This window comes from Protomyctophum bolini (assembly GCF_963924005.1).
Source record: "Protomyctophum bolini genome assembly, chromosome: 3".
NCBI classification, from domain to species: domain Eukaryota; kingdom Metazoa; phylum Chordata; class Actinopteri; order Myctophiformes; family Myctophidae; genus Protomyctophum; species Protomyctophum bolini.
Genome location: NC_137864.1, coordinates 45463830 through 45489591, shown reverse-complemented (window position 1 = coordinate 45489591; position 25762 = coordinate 45463830). Strand labels below are relative to the sequence as shown.

At 40.2% G+C, this 25762-nt stretch overlaps 2 protein-coding genes across 2 annotated transcripts; both read left to right on the top strand.

Moving 5' to 3' along the window:
• Positions 1–28: 28 nt before the first annotated feature.
• Positions 29–8579, top strand: LOC308312471 (annexin A5-like; the record flags this gene model as incomplete). The annotated part of the gene is made up of 12 exons (XM_080759078.1): positions 29–52; positions 831–915; positions 1099–1193; positions 1908–2021; positions 4039–4129; positions 4747–4826; positions 4990–5040; positions 5833–5926; positions 6479–6574; positions 6665–6723; positions 7563–7685; positions 8160–8579. The coding sequence occupies 12 exons, from the start codon at positions 29–31 to the stop codon at positions 8220–8222; spliced, it is 975 nt and encodes a 324-aa protein (XP_080615204.1). The 3' UTR covers positions 8223–8579.
• LOC308312470 (annexin A5-like) lies at positions 8225–18136 on the top strand (the record flags this gene model as incomplete). The annotated part of the gene is made up of 14 exons (XM_080759077.1): positions 8225–8243; positions 9726–9732; positions 9971–10085; positions 10788–10872; positions 11039–11133; positions 11919–12032; positions 13999–14089; positions 14694–14773; positions 14927–14977; positions 15764–15857; positions 16431–16526; positions 16607–16665; positions 17494–17616; positions 18074–18136. The coding sequence occupies 14 exons, from the start codon at positions 8225–8227 to the stop codon at positions 18134–18136; spliced, it is 1092 nt and encodes a 363-aa protein (XP_080615203.1).
• Between the last annotated feature and the right edge of the window lie 7626 nt (positions 18137–25762).

The following is a 25762-nucleotide window of genomic DNA, read 5'->3' as shown; positions in this document are numbered from 1 at the left end:
AGTGCAGGGAACAGACCCAGGACGTGACATGTCTGTTGTTCATGGAATGAGGGTAGGGGGAAAGTGTTTGTGCGTGTCTGCCTCTCTCTCTGTGTGTGTGTGTGTGTGTGTGTGTGTGTGTGTGTGTGTGTGTGTGTGTGTGTGTGTGTGTGTGTGTGTGTGTGTGTGTGTGACCGCTTTATCTACATCAAGGTAATTATGTTATAATTACAGTCGGTGTCTCCAAGGATTGATCGGGCCCAGCCAACGGATGCTTCTTCATTTTACACACATCTGCAAATAGGAAATTTCATACCATGTTATTTAAAAGAAAAACCTTTGAAATTATCTTTCACAGGAAAACATAATTTTTACCTAATATTCTATTAAGCATTTTTACCAGAAAAGTATAGCAGCAGTAGTACTAGCAGTATGATCACACAATGTAATGTTTTATCAACTTATTTGTTTCCGGACCGTAAAGTTGTATCCGCCATAAAAACGCTGTTTCCTTATTCAAATTCTCGTGCCCCTGTCGTACCTTGCCACTGGCTATACGGCCACAGCTGTGTTTACTCAGTGAGTGCAAACAGCACTGCCAAGGTTATCATTTAAACCCAACAAAGCATCCTGTCATCTGGGAGGTCACATTTAGATCTTCTCCCACATGACGAGTATGATTACCAATTTACTACCCTGCAATACACCCATACAGACTCTGGGGAACATGGTTGTGATTGTTTTTGTAATCTATGTATGGGTTCGATGACATTTCAAACGACACCGTCACCTCCTCTCTCTTCTTCCTCTGCCTATATGTACGTTGTTGTTTTTGTTTTTTTCGTAACCAGGCCAGCAGAGGGACCGTTAAAGCCAGCGCCAACTTCACTGCCAATGACGATGCAGAGATCCTGTACAAGGCCATGAAAGGATGGGGTGAGATGTATGTGTGTGTGTGTGTGTGTGTCTGCATGGAGGAAATCTAAATATCCTGTGAGCTCACCTGCCTGTGTGTCATAATGCCTGCATCTTGTGGGAATGTTAACGTTGATAAACACTGGCGGGCTCGGTTGCGTAACCATGACTGGTCACTGCCGCCATGACCATGACTGGTCACAGGGACGGACGAGGACACCATCTTGCAGCTGGTGACGGCCCGCAGCAACGGCCAGAGACAGGAGATCAAGGCGGCCTACAAGACCCTGCATGGAAAAGTAGGACACACACACACACACACACACAGGCTGTCCCCGAACATTCAGGGTTCGTTAGGGTTGGCACTCGAATCTTAATTAATGGGCTTGAACCATTTGTTTCTTTATTTTTATTTTAACTCAAATATTTCTCGGCGAGAATGCGCTATGTATAAGAGTACTATGTTCATGTTGTGTTTAGATGTTATTAATAATCAGGGAGGCACACAACCGATGCCCATATGTCGTCAAATTGTACGTAAATCAAATGCATGCAAGGCAGAGAAATCTGACAGGCATTCAAAAGGAACTCAAATGTCAAATGTGATGTTAATGTCCTGTAAGTAGACTTGGAAATAAAACTAGTGTTGACTAATCATTACATGAGGCTCTTATTTTGAAGAGGAAGTTAGCGCACAGGAAGTCTGTTTCAGTTGTAAACGAGCTACTATGACACTTTCCCAAAGTTACGTGCCCCCCCCCCCCCCGATGGGTTTGCCCAAATCCCTCCAACACACACGCACGTGCACACACACAGCTTTGTCTCAGATGAGGCACACTGAAAATAGCTAGTCTACGAACTTCACAAAAAGCTCCATTCTTTGTTTTAGTCTGCTGAGCATCTTTTCTCCACCTTTTGGAGTTATCCTCGTAGCTGTTCAGTATAAAAGCTGTAATATAAAATATACTCCATAACACATAAGTAATAAGTACACACCTCTTTCTCTCTCTCAGGATCTGATCGATGACCTGGAGTCTGAGTTGGGGGGGGAGTTCGAGACCCTCATCGTTGCACTGATGACCACACCTCTCAACCTAGATGTCACCTTCATCCGTGATGCCATTACGGTACTGCAGTTTTAGGTGCAGCATTTGATGAGATCTGTCAAATCAGAATCACGTTTATTGGCCATGTAAGTTTGCAAGAATTGACTTGGTGGTTTCTTCAGACTGGATATGTGAATCGTATTGTACATGTACAGTATGTTTGTAGGGGGACAGTCACTCACTTACTCACAAACACACAGGCACACTGTAGCATTTGTTTCGAATGCAAATAGACCTTTATTGGCCTCATGGAAAATTTCAGTTCAATGTAATACATTGTTTAAAATATTTCTTTTTACAAATTGTTTTTGCTGTAATGAGAGCATGCAGAGCTGGAATAGACTATTAAACCTGATGATCCCTGCATGATTTGACAAGGTTCCAAATGGCTTCTTGTGACGTCACAGGATGCTTCAAAGCTTTCTCAGTTTCCGATAAACAGTCAGTGGGTTTGAGGGAGCAGCGGTGGCTCAGGAGGTAGAGCAGCCACTCGAGAAGCGGAAGGTTCCTGGTTCCATCCCCCTGCGTTAGTGTCAATGTCCTTGAGCATCCCCTTTCCCCAAGAGGACCACAACGGAAACGAGCCTGCCGGCTTTCTTGTGACTCTGTCCTTTTGAATGTATTTTCAATAAAGTAATCAATCAACACACTAAACCCCTAACTTCTCCCGGTGAGCAGGACTGTTCCCTCTGCCGTCTGTGTGTGAATGTAATGTGCATTGGATAGAGGCTCTATACAAATGCAGCATTTAGGTCAGGTGACGTTAGGTTTTCAAGTAGTATGTGCAAAGGGGTCATTATCCATCCATGTAGCATGTAGAGAGGAGTGGTACTTCAATGAGTGGCAAGCTCACGGTGTGAGCTCTTGGAAAAGCACTATAAAAATGCAATTCATCATTATGTGAATGTCATTTTCTCTCCAGTTTGTCTCCTTGGATTCTTAAATTCTTTATTAAATAGGATTCTTTCCACTCATCCACTGTGAATTGCCGTTGTTGGAGCATTTGGACGGGATTCCCCTCCACTACAGCCTTCTTTTGACAGTATTTTTTTGCTGATTGGAGTCTTTATTTAGCTAATTCAGTATCTTTGATGGAATTGCTTTTTTTTTCTCAGGGAACTAAAGCCTGATTTATGCTTAGTTGCACAGAAAATAGCAGATCATTAAAAGCTTGTGTATTTGCTATTTTCGGTACGAAGCTTGTGCTTTGTGTATTGATCTTTGGGTGTGGCCACATTTGATCTGCCTGATCAAATGCTTTGTATACATTACAACTGATCCAGTTTCTTATAATCTCACTGAACGCATGGTGGCTCTCGTAGACGGAGAAAGCAAAACCTAAGAAGACTAGAGGAGTCCGTGGACTGGTGCACCCTTTTCGAATGCCATCAATGCATTGAAAGGGACTGAATCACGTTTAATCAGAGCAGACGCACGTACCGGATCTCAGTATCATGATCACGGCTGCCAGCGATGAGACACGCATTGTCAACTGACTACGTGGCTGGTTAACACTGATATGAGGTTAAGGGACTTACATGGCTGGTTAAAACTGAGTTTAGGGTTAGAGTTAGGGTTTGTAATGTCTAACAACGCGCGTCACTGCTGTCTAAACAGTAGTGATCAATGCAGCATACTGAATCTCTCCAAAATGTCACAATATAACGTTTCGCGCTGGTCATGAACTTCCCTCCAGTCACCTGACCTCAACCTCATCCCCATGGAATATTTATTGGGAGCTCTTGGACACTGAGAAAGCATCTTGTGACTTCAAAAGAAGCTCTTTGGCCCATTATCAAATCATGCATGGATCATCAGATCATCATTAGTTCATTAGTTCATCAGAGTACATGTATGCCAGCTCTAATGCATTGTGCAAAAGGAGGGCATACCAATATTCTGAAAATGAATTAAAGTATATTTTCTAAATGGATGCAAAATAGAAGTATCTTGACTAGTGGTGTCATATCTTTGGACCCCACCCATGTTTTTGGGGTACGTACGGTAGGGTACTTTATGAAGTGACTGTGTTTTGCAGGGGTGGGGGACAGATGAGAAGATTCTGGTGGAGATCCTGGCCTCCAGAACAGCAGCGCAGGTCAAAGACATCGTGGCTGCCTACAAAGAGGGTAACACACACACACACACACACACACACACACACACACACACACACACACACACTCAATATGCTTATTGATCAATGTGTTCTAATCGATTCCTAGAGATCAAATACCTACATTCTAAGTAACAATGAGGTTAAGTCCCAGTCGCAACAGTTCAGAAATAACACCATTGTCTGATAATGATTCATCAGGCTTAAGAATGCAGAAAGATACAAGCAAGTAATGTTCATTCACTAACGATGTAGAGTGGGTGTCACTTAAGCAATATTACACGAGAGGGTGTGGGTTAACGTGATTATTGCCACGACAGGGATGCGGTCTAGCCTGGTTCCAGCCCCTGAATCGCTAGGCACATAAAAAAATTATGTTCAGGCGATTTAGGATAATTAATAATTGTAGCACTTTGAGATTTGTTTCAAATGTAACACTTAACATTTTGAAACAAATGATAAATATAATATTTATTACAAGGCAATTCAATGTGCTTTACACACCCAGTCTGGCTCAAGTGCAATTTTCTCTCCCACACAGAAGAAAAGGTATCGTTCACACATTGTGAATAGAAAGTTGTGCATGTGGGTCTAAACTAAAAGACTGGTTTGCGTGTGTCTGTCTCTCAGAGTACTACGACAACCTGGAGGAGGACATTTCTGATGACACCTCCGGTCACTTCAAAAGATTGCTGGTCATTCTGCTTCAAGTGAGTCTCTTCTCCTCCCTTACCTTCTCTCCTCATCCCTCTCCTCATCTCCTCCTCCCCTCCCCTCCTCATCTCCCCCTCTCCTCATCTCCACCTCCCCCTCTCGTCTCCCCTCATCTCCCCCTCTCGTCTCCTCTCACAGTAATCTTCTATTCGTCCTCAGGGCAGCAGGGAGCAGGGCATTCAGGAAGAAAAAATAGAAGCTGACGCTCAGGTGAGTGAGATGCCCGTATGGTTTTACAGATCAACAACTGGTGCAACGACAAGGAGATAATAACCTCCCCAGCTTCCTACTGTACCTGCAAACAGAAAAACAGGCTCCGTGCATAACTGTAGTCCCACGTTTTCCAGTTTGTGGCAGCTAGGGGTTTGATACTAAGGGTATCTGTCTAAAAATATCCGTCTAAAAACCTGAACGTGGCCAGAGTGGCCAGAGTCTTCTAGTCTGTGGTATTAAGAGCACTGTTTACCTACCGGTATGTGCTATTTTCACTGTTTCTACACAAAATATAAGTGAACCATATTCATAGCTATGTGGAGAATTTGGCATACAAATTGAGGCGTTTATTTTTTATCGCACAGCCCCACAAAGAAATTTGAACAGTAGTAGTAGAAAACTTTACTTATACTTTTATAATCGACGATTCACTTTCTGGGCAAGTGGGCAAGACCTGGTGGTCAAGTTGAACATGACCTGAGTGCCTCTGAGACCTTAGTGTCAACCCCTGGGTGGCATACCCATGTCTTGTTCCCGTTCATTTACTCGTTTGATTGGCTAATCTCCTGCTGTGTGTGTGTGTGTGTGTGTGTACACGTTTGAGGTGGACATTTGAATGTGTTAGAAGTTTGGGTATGTTTTTTTTTTACTGTAAAATGAGGATTTGGCGTAATCTAGTGGAGATAAAGTGTCACCACACCTCTAGTCCACAAAATGTAGACTAGATACTACAGTATTGTATGTGGTGTGTAATACTAGTGTACAGTAAGTGTGTCTCTGTGCTTTCAGACTCTGTATGAGGCAGGGGAGGAGTTGTATGGTACTCATGAAACGGAGTTCATCAAAATCCTGGGCAACCGAAGCCCCGAACATCTGAGGAAAGGTGTGTGTGTGTGTGTGTGTGTGTAGTGTGCACGTGCCTGCGCATCTCTTTTCTGATATTTCCGACAACATTGAACTATTCAGAGCATTTATTTAATAACTCTTTTTAGTGTAAAGTTGTATCTAATGTATTTATCAATCAATACATACAGAGGAACAGTTAATTCAAAGAAAGAACAAGACGCACGGAATGCCATAGCAATCTGACGTGACCTCAGCCGGTCTGAAAAGATACGCTGGAGTTAAACAAATCTCTCGTTCTCAACGAATACTTATCGAAACATTATCAATTCTGTATGGAAATGCTCCGAATATTTCCAGGTTGTTGGATATATAATAATAAAATAAAATAATATTGGATAGTGCTATCAAATGATATAAACTCAAGGAATGTCCCCAAAAAGGGGCACGGCTTTGGTGGTGACACCGGGTCTGTTGTATGACGGCTGAATGCCGACTGTGGCACAATTTGAGTGCCATGTTTCGGTATCTTTAAATATTTACCTCATGGTAACTATGTTCATTTCCATTGTGTGTGTGTGTGTGTGCACAGTGTTTGATGCGTACATGAATCTGTCAGGTTTTGAAATAGAGGAGGTCATTAGGAGCGAGACGTCTGGACACCTGAAAGACCTTCTACTGGCCGTGGGTATGGAACACACACACACACGCACACACGCACGCACACACACACACAGCTCGTCACTTGGACCAATGTTTTTTTGCTTGTCTCCCATAGTGAAGTGTGCTAGGAGTGTTCCCGCCTATTTCGCTGAGACTCTGTATTATGCCATGGAGGTAGGTATACAAGACACAACTACTATATGAATACGTCAAACCCAGATCAACATAAAACTGTATTACTATTAACCCATTTTGGCCTGACCTTGAAATTAAATCTGTCAGATTCTGATCAGGCAGGATTACCTCAACAGAAAGAAACACCTTAAAGTAATGTGCAGACTTGACTGATATAGTATGTATCCCAACTGGCCCACTGCTTATAATGACCAGTGATTGGAAAGTGTGTAGCACTTGTGAATTCTTCTGTGTATGCTAAAGATTCAAATTCGCAGCAAGGTTATAATAGTTTTCGTTTTTTCATTATAGTTTAGTTTTAGTTGGTTTTGACTTTTTTTTCTAATTCAGTTAGTTTGTTAGTTTTTAGAGCGGGTTTGCTAGTTTTTTATTTTGGTGAAATGCTTAGTTTTAGTTTAGTTTTTTCGTACTTTGGTTTATTTGTGGGTTAGGGTTAGCGTGGCTGCATGCTGCCGTACAGTGCTGAAAACTGCCGTAAAACTTGTTGGCGAAATGAGGAAATTAATTTAAAAGGATTATATTATAAATATCCGAAAGGAATATAAATATTGATAAAAACTAAGGGTATTTTGTCTATAATTTCAGTTAGTTTTGAGGACACGCAATACAGTTTCAGTTTAGTTATCGTTTATTAAATTATTTTTAGTTTTTATTAGTTTCAATTAACTAACATGTTTCTAGTTTTTGTTTTTAGTTAGTTTTGGTTAACTATAACGTTGACTCGCAGAAAGTAAAACATATAACAAACTGCAAACGATGTTAATAATAAGTCATACAATGTTTATGTACTTAATAATAAAACCCACTGTGTGTGTCAGGGCTGGGGTACTACGGACCAGACACTCATCTGGGTGATGGTGTCTCGTAGCGAGGTGGACATGTTGGACATCAAGACCGAGTTCAGGAGGATGTTTGCCCGCTCCCTGCATTCCATGATCACGGTACGAGAGCACGCACGCACACACACACACACACACACACACACACACACACACACACACACACAGCTCAGAGGTGTGCATGTATGTGTACAGCAAGCAAGAACACAGGGTAATACAGTAAGCAAGAACAACATAAGGTAGGAAGTCATCAAGGATCATAAATAAGCTAAGAAACCTAACAGTAGAATATCTGTACATTGAAACTATACACTATAGAATGCTATGTCTAAGATGACATATTTTAGCCTTTGCATACGCCTGCAAGGTCGTCCATTCCAGGGCAAAATCAACCTTGCTTTACCTCCTTATATTTGTGTTCTGTGTGGATGTACTGTGACACAGCAGTCGAAAATGAACGCTGATTAATCACACAATATAAAACCTACATAAAACCTATGTAGGCCTACAGATCTTAATAAAATAAATATCTTATCGGCTGCTACAATTTGTTGTGTTAATCTGTGTGTGTTACAGGGAGATACCTCTGGTGACTACCGTAAGACCATGCTTCATCTCTGTGGCGGTGACGATGCGTAACCATGGCAACGAACATCAACCGTGACCACACCTGAAGTGCCTCTTCTCTCTCAGTGGCCCTTTGGGGCTGTCAATCACTCGCTGAGTTCTGAATGTGAGCCAATAGAAAGTCTTGAATCATTATAGCAACGCTTGGCTGTGAGCCAGAGATGGTTCAGAGGGCAATTTAACATTTTAAAGCCATTCCAAAGGTAGCTAATATTGTTTTCATATCCACGTTTTGAAGCAGCTTTGGGTCACACTATTATTAATATGACTAATAATATGTAATTCATTTTTAATACAAACATGATTGTGCATTGTATGCATTTTGTATGACAAAACTAGTACGGAGCAATAAATAAATGTTCAAATTAACTCAGTTGTCTCTATTGTCTGCTTAGTTGTTTTGCCCTGTTTTATCGACTAGGGGCGAGTACGGTATGTGTGTCCACTGGGCTTTTTTTCCTAGTTGAAAACGCCAAAGTGCTTGCCTAAAAACGCCTGAGTTGAAAATATTATCTCATCTCAATCTTCACACGTGAACACACTGGCTAGTAGCTCAAAATAAATGATCAGCGCCACGCCAAGCTGCTGGCGTTTCCAAAAATGCAAGGATGTAGCGGTTATGCACCATCAACTCAAGCCACATCCATCCTTAGTTGCACACCAGTGTCACACAATTAAGTATATCAAGCCATTCACCTTTTTGTGTGTAGTTCATTTACAGTAGGTTTGCTGCAGGTTCTCCAGAACTGGTCCCTGTAAAAAAGAATATATTGTAACAGCAACGACGTATGAGATTCATAGAAGACATTTGTTTTGATAGGAGTTGCAGCATTAACCACTTACAACCTACTGTAGCATCCCTATTCTGAGGGAACATTTGCCAATAATAGAGATTTGGTGCAGAGCGATTAGTTTAAAGTAGTTTAAAGAGAGGAAATGGATGTGCAGGATCCTGTCACAGTCTTTCTCTCCCTCAGTCTGTGACTCCAGCATGTCCACTCACTGCAGTCCCATTTACACACCTGTCTTCAACTCCCTCGTCAGCCAACCTGTGAACACTTTGCCAATCAACCTGCTCCTATAAAACTGGACTCTACAAACTCCCATTGTCAGTTCATAGTTTGATATCATGGCCTGTGTGTGGATTCCTGTTTTGACTACATTGTCATTTTGCATTTGCCTGATTCCTGCCTACGTAAGTGTAAGATCTACCTTATTCTTTATTAAATACTTAACATCTATTCTTGTTTGTTACTTGATCTATTCTTGCAAGTTACTCTGAACTTGGGTTCGACTCTGTCTACATCCATGACAGATCCACTGTATGTTGCAACAGGACATTGCAGAAGCATTTCAACATTAGACAGCTGACTACAACAGCCTACACTAGGAGAGACATCCATGGCACTTTATCCAACTCAAGTCCCTCTGTCTGGATTAGTGTGCTGTTTTAATACATTGTAATTTTAAATAAATTGTACTCTCTAGCTATATTGATCCTGTTGTTGTGTACAGATGCTGGGTATAGTATGGGTGCCAGGTGTTTTGGACCCTACAAATGCAGAACTCATTTCAAAGCATGAGACCAAGGGGACAGGATAACTAATGCATTACTAAATTTAAATCGTAATGCAAAACGAGGTACACCTCACAGGGCGAATAAACGCAACACGGGGACCTGGAAACGAGCACCCTGAATATACAATGAACCAACACGGAGCACTCACAAACTGTCTTAAATATAGGCTCTGGCCAACTAGGTCATTTGGCCAACAGCTCGCACCTGTGGTTGAGCATGCAGAGCCTAGTGGCCAAACGGGGAAAGTGCAGGGAACAGACCCAGGACGTGACATGTCTGTTGTTCATGGAATGAGGGTAGGGGGAATGTGTGTGTGTGTGTGTGTGTGTGTGACTCAGTATGACCGCTTTATCTACATCAAGGTAATTATGTTATAATTACAGTCAGTGTCTCCAAGGATTGATAAGGCCCAGCCAACGGATGCTTCTTCATTTTACACACATCTGCAAATAGGACATTTCATACCATGTTATTTAAAAGAAAAACCTTTGAAATTATCTTTCACAGGGAAACATAATTTTTACCTAATATTCTATTGAGCATTTTTACCAGAAAAGTATAGCAGCAGTAGTACTAATGGCAGTATAGCAGTATGATCACACAATGTAATGTTTTATCAATTTATTTGTTTCCGGACCGTAAAGTTGTATCCGCCATAAAAACGCTGCTGCCTTATTCAAATTCACGTTCCCCTGTCGTACCTTGCCACTGGCTATACGGCCACAGCTGTGTTTACTCAGTGAGTGCAAACAGCACTGCCAAGGTTATCATTTAAACCCAACAAAGCATCCTGTCATCTGGGAGGTCACATTTAGATCTTCTCCCACATGACGAGTATGATTACTACCCTGCAATACACCCATACAGACTCTGGGGAACATGGTGGTTGTTGTTTTTGTAATCTATGTATGGGTTCGATGACATTTCAAACGACACCGTCACCTCCTCTCTCTTCTTCCTCTGCTCATGTACGTTGTTTTTGTTTTTTTCGTAACCAGGCCAGCAGAGGGACCGTTAAAGCCAGCGCCAACTTCACTGCCAACGACGATGCCGAGATCCTGTACAAGGCCATGAAAGGATGGGGTGAGATGTATGTGTGTGTGTGTGTGTGTGTGTCTGCATGGAGGAAATCTAAATATCCTGTGAGCTCACCTGCCTGTGTGTAATAATGGCTGCATCTTGTGGGAATGTTAACATTGATAAACACTGGCGGGCTCGGTTGCGTAACCATGACTGGTCACTGCCGCAGGGACGGACGAGGACACCATCTTGCAGCTGGTGACGGCCCGCAGCAACGGCCAGAGACAGGAGATCAAGGCGGCCTACAAGACCCTGCATGGAAAAGTAGGACACACACACACACACACACACACACACACACACACACAGGCTGTCCCTGAACATTCAGGGTTCGTTAGGGTTGGCACTCGAATCTTAATTAATGGGCTTGAACCATTTGTTTCTTTATTTTTATTTTAACTCAAATATTTCTCGGCGAGAATGCGCTATGTATAAGAGTACTATGTTCATGTTGTGTTTACATGTTTAGATGTTATTAATAATCAGGGAGGCACACAACCGATGCCCATATGTCGTCAAATTGTGCGTAAATCAAATGCATGCAAGGCAGAGAAATCTGACAGGCATTCAAAAGGAACTCAAATGTCAAATGTGATGTTAATGTCCTGTAAGTAGACTTAGAAATAAAACTAGTGTTGACTAATCATTACATGAGGCTCTTATTTTGAAGAGGAAGTTAGCGCACAGGAAGTCCGTTTCAGTTGTAAACGAGCTACTATGACACTTTCCCAAAGTTACGTGCCCCCCCCCCCGATGGGTTTGCCCAAATCCCTCCAACACACACGCACGTGCACACACACAGCTTTGTCTCAGATGATTTAGACGGACTTATTTAAACTAACTTAGTTGCGTGCCAAATTCCAACGAGGCACACTGAAAATAGCTAGTCTACGAACTTCACAAAAAGCTCCATTCTTTGTTTTAGTCTGCTGAGCATCTTTTCTCCACCTTTTGGAGTTATCCTCGTAGCTGTTCAGTATAAAAGCTGTAATATTAAATATACTCCATAACACATAAGTAATAAGTACACACCTCTTTCTCTCTCTCAGGATCTGATCGATGACCTGGAGTCTGAGTTGGGGGGGGAGTTCGAGACCCTCATCGTTGCACTGATGACCACACCTCTCAACCTAGATGTCACCTTCATCCGTGATGCCATTACGGTACTGCAGTTTTAGGTGCAGCATTTGATGAGATCTGTCAAATCAGAATCACGTTTATTGGCCATGTGAGTTTGCAAGAATTGAGATTGCAGGATAACGGTATGTGAATCGTATTGTTATAAATGTTTGTACTCACAAACACACAGGCACACTGTAGCATTTGTTTCGAATGCAAATAGACCTTTATTGGCCTCATGGAAAATTTCAGTTCAATGTAATACATTGTTTAAAATATTTCTTTTTACAAATTGTTTTTGCTCTAATGAGAGCATGCAGAGCTGGCATAGACTATTAAACCTGATGATCCCTGCATGATTTGACAAGGTTCCAAATGGCTTCTTGTGACGTCCCAGGATGCCTCAAAGCTTTCTCAGTTTCCGATAAACAGTCAGTGGGTTTGAGGGAGCAGCGGTGGCTCAGGAGGTAGAGCAGCCACTCGAGAAGCGGAAGGTTCCTGGTTCCATCCCCCTGCGTTAGTGTTGAAATGTCCTTGAGCATCCCCTTTCCCCAAGGGGACCACAACGGAAACGAGCCTGCCGGCTTTCTTGTGACTCTGTCCTTTTGAATGTATTTTCAATAAAGTAATCAATCAACACACTAAACCCCTAACTTCTCCCGGTGAGCAGGACTGTTCCCTCTGCCGTCTGTGTGTGAATGTAATGTGCATTGGATAGAGGCTCTATACAAATGCAGCATTTAGGTCAGGTGACGTTAGGTTTTCAAGTAGTATGTGCAAAGGGGTCATTATCCATCCATGTAGCATGTAGAGAGGAGTGGTACTTCAATGAGTGGCAAGCTCACGGTGTGAGCTCTTGGAAAAGCACTATAAAAATGCAATTCATCATTATGTGAATGTCATTTTGTCTCCTTGGATTCTTAAATTCTTTATTAAATAGGATTCTTTCCACTCATCCACTGTGAATTGCCGTTGTTGGAGCATTTGGACGGGATTCCCCTCCACTACAGCCTTCTTTTGACAGTATTTTTTTGCTGATTGGAGTCTTTATTTAGCTAATTCAGTATCTTTGATGGAATTGCTTTTTTTTCTCAGGGAACTAAAGCCTGATTTATGCTTGGTTGCACAGAAATTAGCAGATCATTAAAAGCTTGTGTATTTGCTATTTTCGGTACGAAGCTTGTGCTTCGTGTATTGATCTTTGGGTGTGGCCACATTTGATCTGCCTGATCAAATGCTTTGTATACATTACAACTGATCCAGTTTCTTATAATCTCACTGAACGCATGGTGGCTCTCGTAGACGGAGAAAGCAAGACCTAAGAAGACTAGAGGAGTCCGTGGACTGGTGCACCCTTTTCGAATGCCATCAATGCATTGAAAGGGACTGAATCACGTTTAATCAGAGCAGACGCACCTACCGGATCTCAGTATCATGATCACGGCTGCCAGCGATGAGACACGCATTGTCAACTGACTACGTGGCTGGTTAACACTGATATGAGGTTAAGGGACTTACATGGCTGGTTAAAACTGAGTTTAGGGTTAGAGTTAGGGTTTGTAATGTCTAACAACGCGCGTCACTGCTGTCTAAACAGTAGTGATCAATGCAGCATACTGAATCTCTCCAAAATGTCACAATATAACGTTTCGCGCTGGTCATGAACTTCCCTCCAGTCACCTGACCTCAACCTCATCCCCATGGAATATTTATTGGGAGCTCTTGGACACTGAGAAAGCATCTTGTGACGTCAAAAGAAGCTCTTTGGCCCATTATCAAATCATGCATGGATCATCAGATCATCATTAGTTCATCAGAGTACATGTATGCCAGCTCTAATGCATTGTGCAAAAGGAGGGCATACCAATATTCTGAAAATGAATTAAAGTATATTTTCTAAATGGATGCAAAATAGAAGTATCTTGACTAGTGGTGTCATATCTTTGGACCCCACCCATGTTTTTGGGGTGCGTACGGTAGGGTACTTTATGAAGTGACCGTGTCTTGCAGGGGTGGGGGACAGATGAGAAGATTCTGGTGGAGATCCTGGCCTCCAGAACAGCAGCGCAGGTCAAAGACATCGTGGCTGCCTACAAAGAGGGTAACACACACACACACACACACACACACACACACACACACACTCAATATGCTTATTGATCAATGTGTTCTAATCGATTCCTAGAGATCAAATACCTACATTCTAAGTAACAATGAGGTTAAGTCCCAGTCGCAACAGTTCAGAAATAACACCATTGTCTGATAATGATTCATCAGGCTTAAGAATGCAGAAAGATACAAGCAAGTAATGTTCATTCACTAACGATGTAGAGTGGGTGTCACTTAAGCAATATTACACGAGAGGGTGTGGGTTAACGTGATTATTGCCACGACAGGGATGCGGTCTAGCCTGGTTCCAGCCCCTGAATCGCTAGGCACATTAAAAAATTATGTTCAGGCGATTTAGGATAATTAATAATTGTAGCACTTTGAGATTTGTTTCAAATGTAACACTCAACAAATGATAAATATAATATTTATTACAAGGCAATTCAATGTGCTTTAACACACCCAGTCTGGCTCAAGTGCATAAGTGCAATTTTCTCTCCCACACGGAAGAAAAGGTATCGTTCACACATTGTGAATAGAAAGTTGTGCATGTGGGTCTAAACTAAAAGACTGGTTTGCGTGTGTCTGTCTCTCAGAGTACTACGACAACCTGGAGGAGGACATTTCTGATGACACCTCCGGTCACTTCAAAAGATTGCTGGTCATTCTGCTTCAAGTGAGTCTCTTCTCCTCCCTTACCTCCTCTCCTCATCCCTCTCCTCATCTCCTCCTCCCCTCCCCTCCTCATCTCCCCCTCTCCTCATCTCCACCTCCCCCTCTCGTCTCCCCCTCTCGTCTCCTCTCACAGTAATCTTCTATTCGTCCTCAGGGCAGCAGGGAGCAGGGCATTCAGGAAGAAAAAATAGAAGCTGACGCTCAGGTGAGTGAGATGCCCGTATGGTTTTACAGATCAACGACTGGTGCAACGACAAGGACATAATAACCTCCCCAGCTTCCTACTGTACCTGCAAACAGAAAAAGAGGCTCTGTGCATAACTGTAGTCCCACGTTTTCCAGTTTGTGGCAGCTAGGGGTTTGATACTAAGGGTATCTGTCTAAAAATATCCGTCTAAAAACCTGAACGTGGCCAGAGCGCTCTGTCTTCTGGTCTGTGGTATTAAGAGCACTGTTTACCTACCGGTATGTGCTATTTTCACTGTTTCTACACAAAATATAAGTGAACCATATTCATAGCTATGTGGAGGATTTGGCATACAAATTGAGGCGTTTATTTTTATCGCACAGCCCCACAAAGAAATTTGAACAGTAGTAGTAGAAAACTTTACTTATACTTTTATAATCGACGATTAACTTTCTGGGCAAGTGGGCAAGACCTGGTGGTCAAGTTGAACATGAACTGAGTGCCTCTGAGACCTTAGTGTCAACCCCTGGGTGGCATACCCATGTCTTGTTCCCGTTCATTTACTCGTTTGATTGGCTAATCTCCTGCTGTGTGTGTGTACATGTACACGTACACGTTTGAGGTGGACATTTGAATGTGTTAGAAGTTTGGGTATGTTTTTTTACTGTAAAATGAGGATTTGGCGTAATCTAGTGGAGATAAAGTGTCACCACACCTCTAGTCCACAAAATGTAGACTAGATACTACAGTATTGTATGTGGTGTGTAATACTAGTGTACAGTAAGTGTGTCTCTGTGCTTTCAGACTCTGTATGAGGCAGGGGAGGAGTTGTATGGTACTGATGAAACGGAGTTCATCAAAATCCTGGGCAACCGAAGCCCCGAACATCTGAGGAAAGGTGTGTGTGCGTGTGTGTGTGTGTGTGTGTGTGTGTGTGTGTGTGTGCACGTGCCTGCGCATCTCTTTTCTGATTTATATTTCCGACAACATTGAACTATTCAGAGCATTTTTTTAATAACTCTTTTTAGTGTAAAGTTGTATCTAATGTATTTATCAATCAATACATACAGAGGAACAGTTAATTCAAAGAAAGAACAAGACGCACGGAATGCCATAGCAATCTGACGTGACCTCAGCCGGTCTGAAAAGATACGCTGGAGTTAAACAAATCTCTCGTTCTCAACGAATACTTATCGAAACATTATCAATTCTGTATGGAAATGCTCCGAATATTTCCAGGTTGTCGGATATATAATAATAAAATAAAATAATATTGGATAGTGCTATCAAATGATATAAACTCAAGGAATGTCCCCAAAAAGGGGCACGGCTTTGGTGGTGACACCGGTTCTGTTGTATGACGGCTGAATGCCGACTGTGGCACAATTTGAGTGCCATGTTTCGGTATCTTTAAATATTTACCTCATGGTAACTATGTTCTGTGTGTGTGTGTGTGTGTGTGTGTGCACAGTGTTTGATGTGTACATGACTCTGTCAGGTTTTGAAATAGAGGAGGTCATTAGGAGCGAGACGTCTGGACACCTGAAAGACCTTCTACTGGCCGTGGGTATGGAACACACACACACACACGCATGCACACACACAGCTCGTCACTTGGACCAATGTTTTTTTCCTTGTCTCCCATAGTGAAGTGTGCTAGGAGTGTTCCCGCCTATTTCGCTGAGACTCTGTATTATGCCATGGAGGTAGGTATACAAGACACAACTACTATATGAATACGTCAAACCCAGATCAACATAAAACTGTATTAACCCATTTTGGCCTGACCTTGAAATTAAATCTGTCAGATTCTGATCAGGCAGGGTTACCTCAACAGAAAGAAACACCTTAAAGTAATGTGCAGACTTGACTGATATAGTATGTATCCCAACTGGCCCACTGCTTATAATGACCAGTGATTGGAAAGTGTGTAGCACTTGTGAATTCTTCTGTGTATGCTAAAGATTCAAATTCGCAGCAAGGTTATAATAGTTTTGGTTTTTTCATTATAGTTTAGTTTTAGTTGGTTTTGACTTTTTTTTCTTCTAATTCAGTTAGTTTGTTAGTTTTTAGAGCGGGTTTGCTAGTTTTTTATTTTGGTGAAATGCTTAGTTTTAGTTTAGTTTTTTCGTACTTTGGTTTATTTGTGGGTTAGGGTTAGCGTGGCTGCCGTACAGTGCTGAAAACTGCCGTAAAACTTGTTGGCGAAATGAGGAAATTAATTTAAAAGGATTATATTATAAATATCCGAAAGGAATATAAATATTGATAAAAACTAAGGGTATTTTGTCTATAATTTCAGTTAGTTTTGAGGACCCACAATACAGTTTCAGTTTAGTTATCGTTTTTTTAATTTATTTTTAGTTTTTATTAGTTTCAATTAACTAAAATGTTTCTAGTTTTTGTTTTTAGTTAGTTTTGGTTAACTATAACGTTGACTCGCAGAAAGTAAAACATATAACAAACTGCAAACAATGTTAATAATAAGTCATACAATGTTTATGTACTTAATAATAAAACCCACTGTGTGTCAGGGCTGGGGTACTACGGACCAGACACTCATCTGGGTGATGGTGTCTCGTAGCGAGGTGGACATGTTGGACATCAAGACCGAGTTCAGGAGGATGTTTGCCCGCTCCCTGCATTCCATGATCACGGTACGAGAGCGCGCACACACACACACACACACACACACACACACACACACAGCTCAGAGGTGTGCATGTATGTGTACAGCAAGCAAGAACACAGGGTAATACAGTAAGCAAGAACAACATAAGGTAGGAAGTCAACAAGGATCATAAATAAGCTAAGAACCCTAACAGTAGAATATCTGTACATTGAAACTATACACTATAGAATGCTATGTCTAAGATGACATATTTTAGCCTTTGCATACGCCTTCAAGGTCGTCCATTCCAGGGCAAAATCAACCTTGCTTTACCTCCTTATATTTGTGTTCTGTGTGGATGTACTCATGACACAGCAGTCGAAAATGAACGCTGATTAATCACACAATATAAAACCTATGTAGGCCTACAGATCTTAATAAAATAAATATCTTATCGGCTGCTACAATTTGTTGTGTTAATCTGTGTGCTTTGTGTGTTACAGGGAGATACCTCTGGTGACTACCGTAAGACCATGCTTCATCTCTGTGGCGGTGAAGATGCGTAACCATGGCAACGAACATCAACCGTGACCACACCTGAAGTGCCTCTTCTCTCTCAGTGGCCCTTTGGGGCTGTCAATCACTCGCTGAGTTCTGAATGTGAGCCAATAGAAAGTCTTGACTCATTATAGCAAAGCTTGGCTGTGAGCCAGAGATGGTTCAGAGGGCAATTTAACATTTTAAAGCCATTCCAAAGGTAGCTAATGTTGTTTTCATATCCACGTTTTGAAGCAGCTTTGGGTCACACTATTATTAATATGACTAATAATATGTAATTCATTTTTAATACAAACATGATTGTGCATTGTATGCATTTTGTATGACAAAACTAGTACAGAGCAATAAATAAATGTTCAAATTAACTCAGTTGTCTCTATTGTCTGCTTGTTGTTTTGCCCTGTTTTATCGACTAGGTCAGGGATACACAAATAGATTTACCTGTGGGCCACATTACAAAAATGGCAAAAAAAAAGTTATCCTCGTTTCTCATCATTTTGGACCATGGGCTATAGCCCATATCGTACGGCATGCTATAGCGCGCCGTTTTTCATCATTTTTGAGGATTTGAAAAAAATGACGAAATGACAAAAACGATGGGTTATAGCCCATGTTTTTTGAAATTTTGAAAAAAAAAGTTAGCCTCGTTTCTCATCATTTTGGACCGTGGGCTATAGCCCATATCGTACGGCATGCTATAGCGCGCCGTTTTTCATCATGTTTTTTGAAATTTTGAAAAAAAAAGTTAGCCTCGTTTCTCATCATTTTGGACCGTGGGCTATAGCCCATATCGTACGGCATACTATAGCGCACAGTTTTTCATCATTTTTGAAGATTTGAAAAAATGACGAAATGACAAAAACGATGGGTTATAGCCCATGTTTTTTGAAAATTTGAAAAAAAAAGTTATCCTCGTTTCTCATCATTTTGGACCATGGGCTATAGCCCATATCGTACGGCATACTATAGCGCGCTGTTTTTCATCATTTTTGAGGATTTGAAAAAAATGACGAAATGACAAAAACGATGGGTTATAGCCCATGTTTTTAGAAATTTTGAAAAAAAAAGTTAGCCTCGTTTCTCATCATTTTGGACCATGGGCTATAGCCCATATCGTACGGCATACTATAGCGCGCAGTTTTTCATCATTTTTGAAGATTTGAAAAAAATTACGAAATGACAAAAACGATGGGTTATAGCCCATGTTTTTAGAAATTTTGGAAAAAAAAGTTAGCCTCGTTTCTCATCATTTTGGACCATGGGCTATAGCCCATATCGTACGGCATACTATAGCGCGCCGTTTTTCATCATTTTTGAGGATTTGAAAAAAATGACGAAATGACAAAAACGATGGGTTATAGCCCATGTTTTTTGAAATTTTGAAAAAAAAAGTTAGCCTCGTTTCTCATCATTTTGGACCGTGGGCTATAGCCCATATCGTACGGCATACTATAGCGCACAGTTTTTCATCATTTTTGAAGATTTGAAAAAATGACGAAATGACAAAAACGATGGGTTATAGCCCATGTTTTTTGAAAATTTGAAAAAAAAAGTTATCCTCGTTTCTCATCATTTTGGACCATGGGCTATAGCCCATATCGTACGGCATACTATAGCGCGCTGTTTTTCATCATTTTTGAGGATTTGAAAAAAATGACGAAATGACAAAAACGATGGGTTATAGCCCATGTTTTTAGAAATTTTGAAAAAAAAAGTTAGCCTCGTTTCTCATCATTTTGGACCATGGGCTATAGCCCATATCGTACGGCATACTATAGCGCGCAGTTTTTCATCATTTTTGAAGATTTGAAAAAAATTACGAAATGACAAAAACGATGGGTTATAGCCCATGTTTTTAGAAATTTTGGGAAAAAAAGTTAGCCTCGTTTCTCATCATTTTGGACCATGGGCTATAGCCCATATCGTACGGCATACTATAGAGCGCCGTTTTTCATCATTTTTGAGGATTTGAAAAAAATGACGAAATGACAAAAACGATGGGTTATAGCCCATGTTTTTAGAAATTTTGAAAAATAAAGTTAGCCTCGTTTCTCATCATTTTGGACCATGGGCTATAGCCCATATCGTACGGCATACTATAGCGCGCCGTTTTTCATCATTTTTGAGGATTTGAAAAAAATGACGAAATGACAAAAACGATGGGTTATAGCCCATGTTTTTAGAAATTTTGAAAAAAAAAGTTAGCCTCGTTTCTCATCATTTTGGACCATGGGCTATAGCCCATATCGTACGGCATACTATAGCGCGCCGTTTTTCATCATTTTTGAGGATTTGAAAAAAATTACGAAATGACAAAAACGATGGGTTATAGCCCATGTTTTTTGAAATTTTGAAAAAAAAAGTTAGCCTCGTTTCTCATCATTTTGGACCATGGGCTATAGCCCATATCGTACGGCATACTATAGCGCGCCGTTTTTCATCATTTTTGAGGATTTGAAAAAAATGACGAAATGACAAAAACGATGGGTTATAGCCCATGTTTTTTGAAATTTTGAAAAAAAAAGTTAGCCTCGTTTCTCATCATTTTGGACCATGGGCTATAGCCCATATCGTACGGCATACTATAGCGCGCCGTTTTTCATCATTTTTGAGGATTTGAAAAAAATGACGAAATGACAAAAACGATGGGTTATAGCCCATGTTTTTAGAAATTTTGAAAAAAAAAGTTATCGTCGTTTCTCATCATTTTGGACCATGGGCTATAGCCCATATCGTACGGCATACTATAGCGCGCCGTTTTTCATCATTTTTGAGGATTTGAAAAAAATGACGAAATGACAAAAACGATGGGTTATAGCCCATGTTTTTTGAAATTTTGAAAAAAAAAGTTAGCCTCGTTTCTCATCATTTTGGACCGTGGGCTATAGCCCATATCGTACGGCATACTATAGCGCGCAGTTTTTCATCATTTTTGAGGATTTGAAAAAAATGACGAAATGACAAAAACGATGGGTTATAGCCCATGTTTGTAGAAATTTTGAAAAAAAAAGTTAGCCTCGTTTCTCATCATTTTGGACCATGGGCTATAGCCCATATCGTACGGCATACTATAGCGCGCCGTTTTTCATCATTTTTGAGGATTTGAAAAAAATGACGAAATGACAAAAACGATGGGTTATAGCCCATGTTTTTAGAAATTTTGAAAAAAAAAGTTAGCCTCGTTTCTCATCATTTTGGACCATGGGCTATAGCCCATATCGTACGGCATACTATAGTGCGCTGTTTTTCATCATTTTTGAGGATTTGAAAAAAATGACGAAATGACAAAAACGATGGGTTATAGCCCATGTTTTTAGAAATTTTGGAAAAAAAAGTTAGCCTCGTTTCTCATCATTTTGGACCATGGGCTATAGCCCATATCGTACGGCATACTATAGAGCGCCGTTTTTCATCATTTTTGAGGATTTGAAAAAAATGACGAAATGACAAAAACGATGGGTTATAGCCCATGTTTTTAGAAATTTTGAAAAAAAAAGTTAGCCTCGTTTCTCATCATTTTGGACCATGGGCTATAGCCCATATCGTACGGCATACTATAGTGCGCCGTTTTTCATCATTTTTGAGGATTTGAAAAAAATGACGAAATGACAAAAACGATGGGTTATAGCCCATGTTTTTAGAAATTTTGAAAAAAAAAGTTAGCCTCGTTTCTCATCATTTTGGACCATGGGCTATAGCCCATATCGTACGGCATACTATAGCGCGCCGTTTTTCATCATTTTTGAGGATTTGAAAAAAATTACGAAATGACAAAAACGATGGGTTATAGCCCATGTTTTTTGAAATTTTGGAAAAAAAAGTTAGCCTCGTTTCTCATCATTTTGGACCATGGGCTATAGCCCATATCGTACGGCATACTATAGCGCGCCGTTTTTCATCATTTTTGAGGATTTGAAAAAAATGACGAAATGACAAAAACGATGGGTTATAGCCCATGTTTTTTGAAATTTTGAAAAAAAAAGTTAGCCTCGTTTCTCATCATTTTGGACCGTGGGCTATAGCCCATATCGTACGGCATACTATAGAGCGCAGTTTTTCATCACTTTTGAAGATTTGAAAAAAATGACGAAATGACAAAAACGATGGGTTATAGCCCATGTTTTTAGAAATTTTGAAAAAAAAAGTTATCGTCGTTTCTCATCATTTTGGACCATGGGCTATAGCCCATATCGTACGGTATACTATAGCGCGCCGTTTTTCATCATTTTTGAGGATTTGAAAAAAATGACGAAATGACAAAACGATGGGTTATAGCCCATGTTTTTTGAAATTTTGAAAAAAAAGTTAGCCTCGTTTCTCATCATTTTGGACCGTGGGCTATAGCCCATATCGTACGGCATACTATAGCGCGCAGTTTTTCATCATTTTTGAGGATTTGAAAAAAATGACGAAATGACAAAAACGATGGGTTATAGCCCATGTTTTTAGAAATTTTGAAAAAAAAGGTTAGCCTCGTTTCTCATCATTTTGGACCATGGGCTATAGCCCATATCGTACGGCATACTATAGCGCGCCGTTTTTCATCATTTTTGAGGATTTGAAAAAAATGACGAAATGACAAAAACGATGGGTTATAGCCCATGTTTTTAGAAATTTTGAAAAAAAAAGTTAGCCTCGTTTCTCATCATTTTGGACCATGGGCTATAGCCCATATCGTACGGCATACTATAGCGCGCTGTTTTTCATCATTTTTGAGGATTTGAAAAAAATGACGAAATGACAAAAACGATGGGTTATAGCCCATGTTTTTAGAAATTTTGAAAAAAAAAGTTAGCCTCGTTTCTCATCATTTTGGACCATGGGCTATAGCCCATATCGTACGGCATACTATAGCGCGCAGTTTTTCATCATTTTTGAAGATTTGAAAAAAATTACGAAATTACAAAAACGATGGGTTATAGCCCATGTTTTTAGAAATTTTGGAAAAAAAAGTTAGCCTCGTTTCTCATCATTTTGGACCATGGGCTATAGCCCATATCGTACGGCATACTATAGAGCGCCGTTTTTCATCATTTTTGAGGATTTGAAAAAAATGACGAAATGACAAAAACGATGGGTTATAGCCCATGTTTTTAGAAATTTTGAAAAAAAAAGTTAGCCTCGTTTCTCATCATTTTGGACCATGGGCTATAGCCCATATCGTACGGCATACTATAGCGCGCCGTTTTTCATCATTTTTGAGGATTTGAAAAAAATGACGAAATGACAAAAACGATGGGTTATAGCCCATGTTTTTAGAAATTTTGAAAAAAAAAGTTAGCCTCGTTTCTCATCATTTTGGACCATGGGCTATAGCCCATATCGTACGGCATACTATAGCGCGCCGTTTTTCATCATTTTTGAGGATTCGAAAAAAATGACGAAATGACAAAAACGATGGGTTATAGCCCATGTTTTTAGAAATTTTGAAAAAAAAAGTTAGCCTCGTTTCTCATCATTTTGGACCATGGGCTATAGCCCATATCGTACGGCATACTATAGCGCGCCGTTTTTCATCATTTTTGAGGATTTGAAAAAAATGACGAAATGACAAAAACGATGGGTTATAGCCCATGTTTTTTGAAATTTTGAAAAAAAAAGTTAGCCTCGTTTCTTATCATTTTGGACCATGGGCTATAGCCCATATCGTACGGCATACTATAGCGCGCCGTTTTTCATCATTTTTGAGGATTTGAAAAAAATGACGAAATGACAAAAACGATGGGTTATAGCCCATGTTTTTAGAAATTTTGAAAAAAAAAGTTATCCTCGTTTCTCATCATTTTGGACCATGGGCTATAGCCCATATCGTACGGCATACTATAGCGCGCCGTTTTTCATCATTTTTGAGGATTTGAAAAAAATGACGAAATGACAAAAACGATGGGTTATAGCCCATGTTTTTTGAAATTTTGAAAAAAAAAGTTAGCCTTGTTTCTCATCATTTTGGACCGTGGGCTATAGCCCATATCGTACGGCATACTATAGCGCGCAGTTTTTCATCATTTTTGAGGATTTGAAAAAAATTACGAAATGACAAAAACGATGGGTTATAGCCCATGTTTTTAGAAATTTTGAAAAAAAAAGTTATCCTCGTTTCTCATCATTTTGGACCATGGGCTATAGCCCATATCGTACGGCATACTATAGCGCGCTGTTTTTCATCATTTTTGAGGATTTGAAAAAAATGACGAAATGACAAAAACGATGGGTTATAGCCCATGTTTTTAGAAATTTTGAAAAAAAAAGTTAGCCTCGTTTCTCATCATTTTGGACCATGGGCTATAGCCCATATCGTACGGCATACTATAGCGCGCAGTTTTTCATCATTTTTGAAGATTTGAAAAAAATTACGAAATGACAAAAACGATGGGTTATAGCCCATGTTTTTAGAAATTTTGGAAAAAAAAGTTAGCCTCGTTTCTCATCATTTTGGACCATGGGCTATAGCCCATATCGTACGGCATACTATATAGAGCGCCGTTTTTCATCATTTTTGAGGATTTGAAAAAAATGACGAAATGACAAAAACGATGGGTTATAGCCCATGTTTTTAGAAATTTTGAAAAAAAAAGTTAGCCTCGTTTCTCATCATTTTGGACCATGGGCTATAGCCCATATCGTACGGCATACTATAGCGCGCCGTTTTTCATCATTTTTGAGGATTTGAAAAAAATGACGAAATGACAAAAACGATGGGTTATAGCCCATGTTTTTAGAAATTTTGAAAAAAAAAGTTAGCCTCGTTTCTCATCATTTTGGACCATGGGCTATAGCCCATATCGTACGGCATACTATGGCGCGCCGTTTTTCATCATTTTTGAGGATTTGAAAAAAATTACGAAATGACAAAAACGATGGGTTATAGCCCATGTTTTTAGAAATTTTGGAAAAAAAAGTTAGCCTCGTTTCTCATCATTTTGGACCATGGGCTATAGCCCATATCGTACGGCATACTATAGAGCGCCGTTTTTCATCATTTTTGAGGATTTGAAAAAAATGACGAAATGACAAAAACGATGGGTATAGCCCATGTTTTTAGAAATTTTGAAAAAAAAAGTTAGCCTCGTTTCTCATCATTTTGGACCATGGGCTATAGCCCATATCGTACGGCATACTATAGCGCGCCGTTTTTCATCATTTTTGAGGATTTGAAAAAAATGACGAAATGACAAAAACGATGGGTTATAGCCCATGTTTTTAGAAATTTTGAAAAAAAAAGTTAGCCTCGTTTCTCATCATTTTGGACCATGGGCTATAGCCCATATCGTACGGCATACTATAGCGCGCCGTTTTTCATCATTTTTGAGGATTTGAAAAAAATGACGAAATGACAAAAACGATGGGTTATAGCCCATGTTTTTAGAAATTTTGAAAAAAAAAGTTAGCCTCGTTTCTCATCATTTTGGACCATGGGCTATAGCCCATATCGTACGGCATACTATAGCGCGCCGTTTTTCATCATTTTTGAGGATTTGAAAAAAATGACGAAATGACAAAAACGATGGGTTATAGCCCATGTTTTTTGAAATTTTGAAAAAAAAAGTTAGCCTCGTTTCTCATCATTTTGGACCATGGGCTATAGCCCATATCGTACGGCATACTATAGTGCGCCGTTTTTCATCATTTTTGAG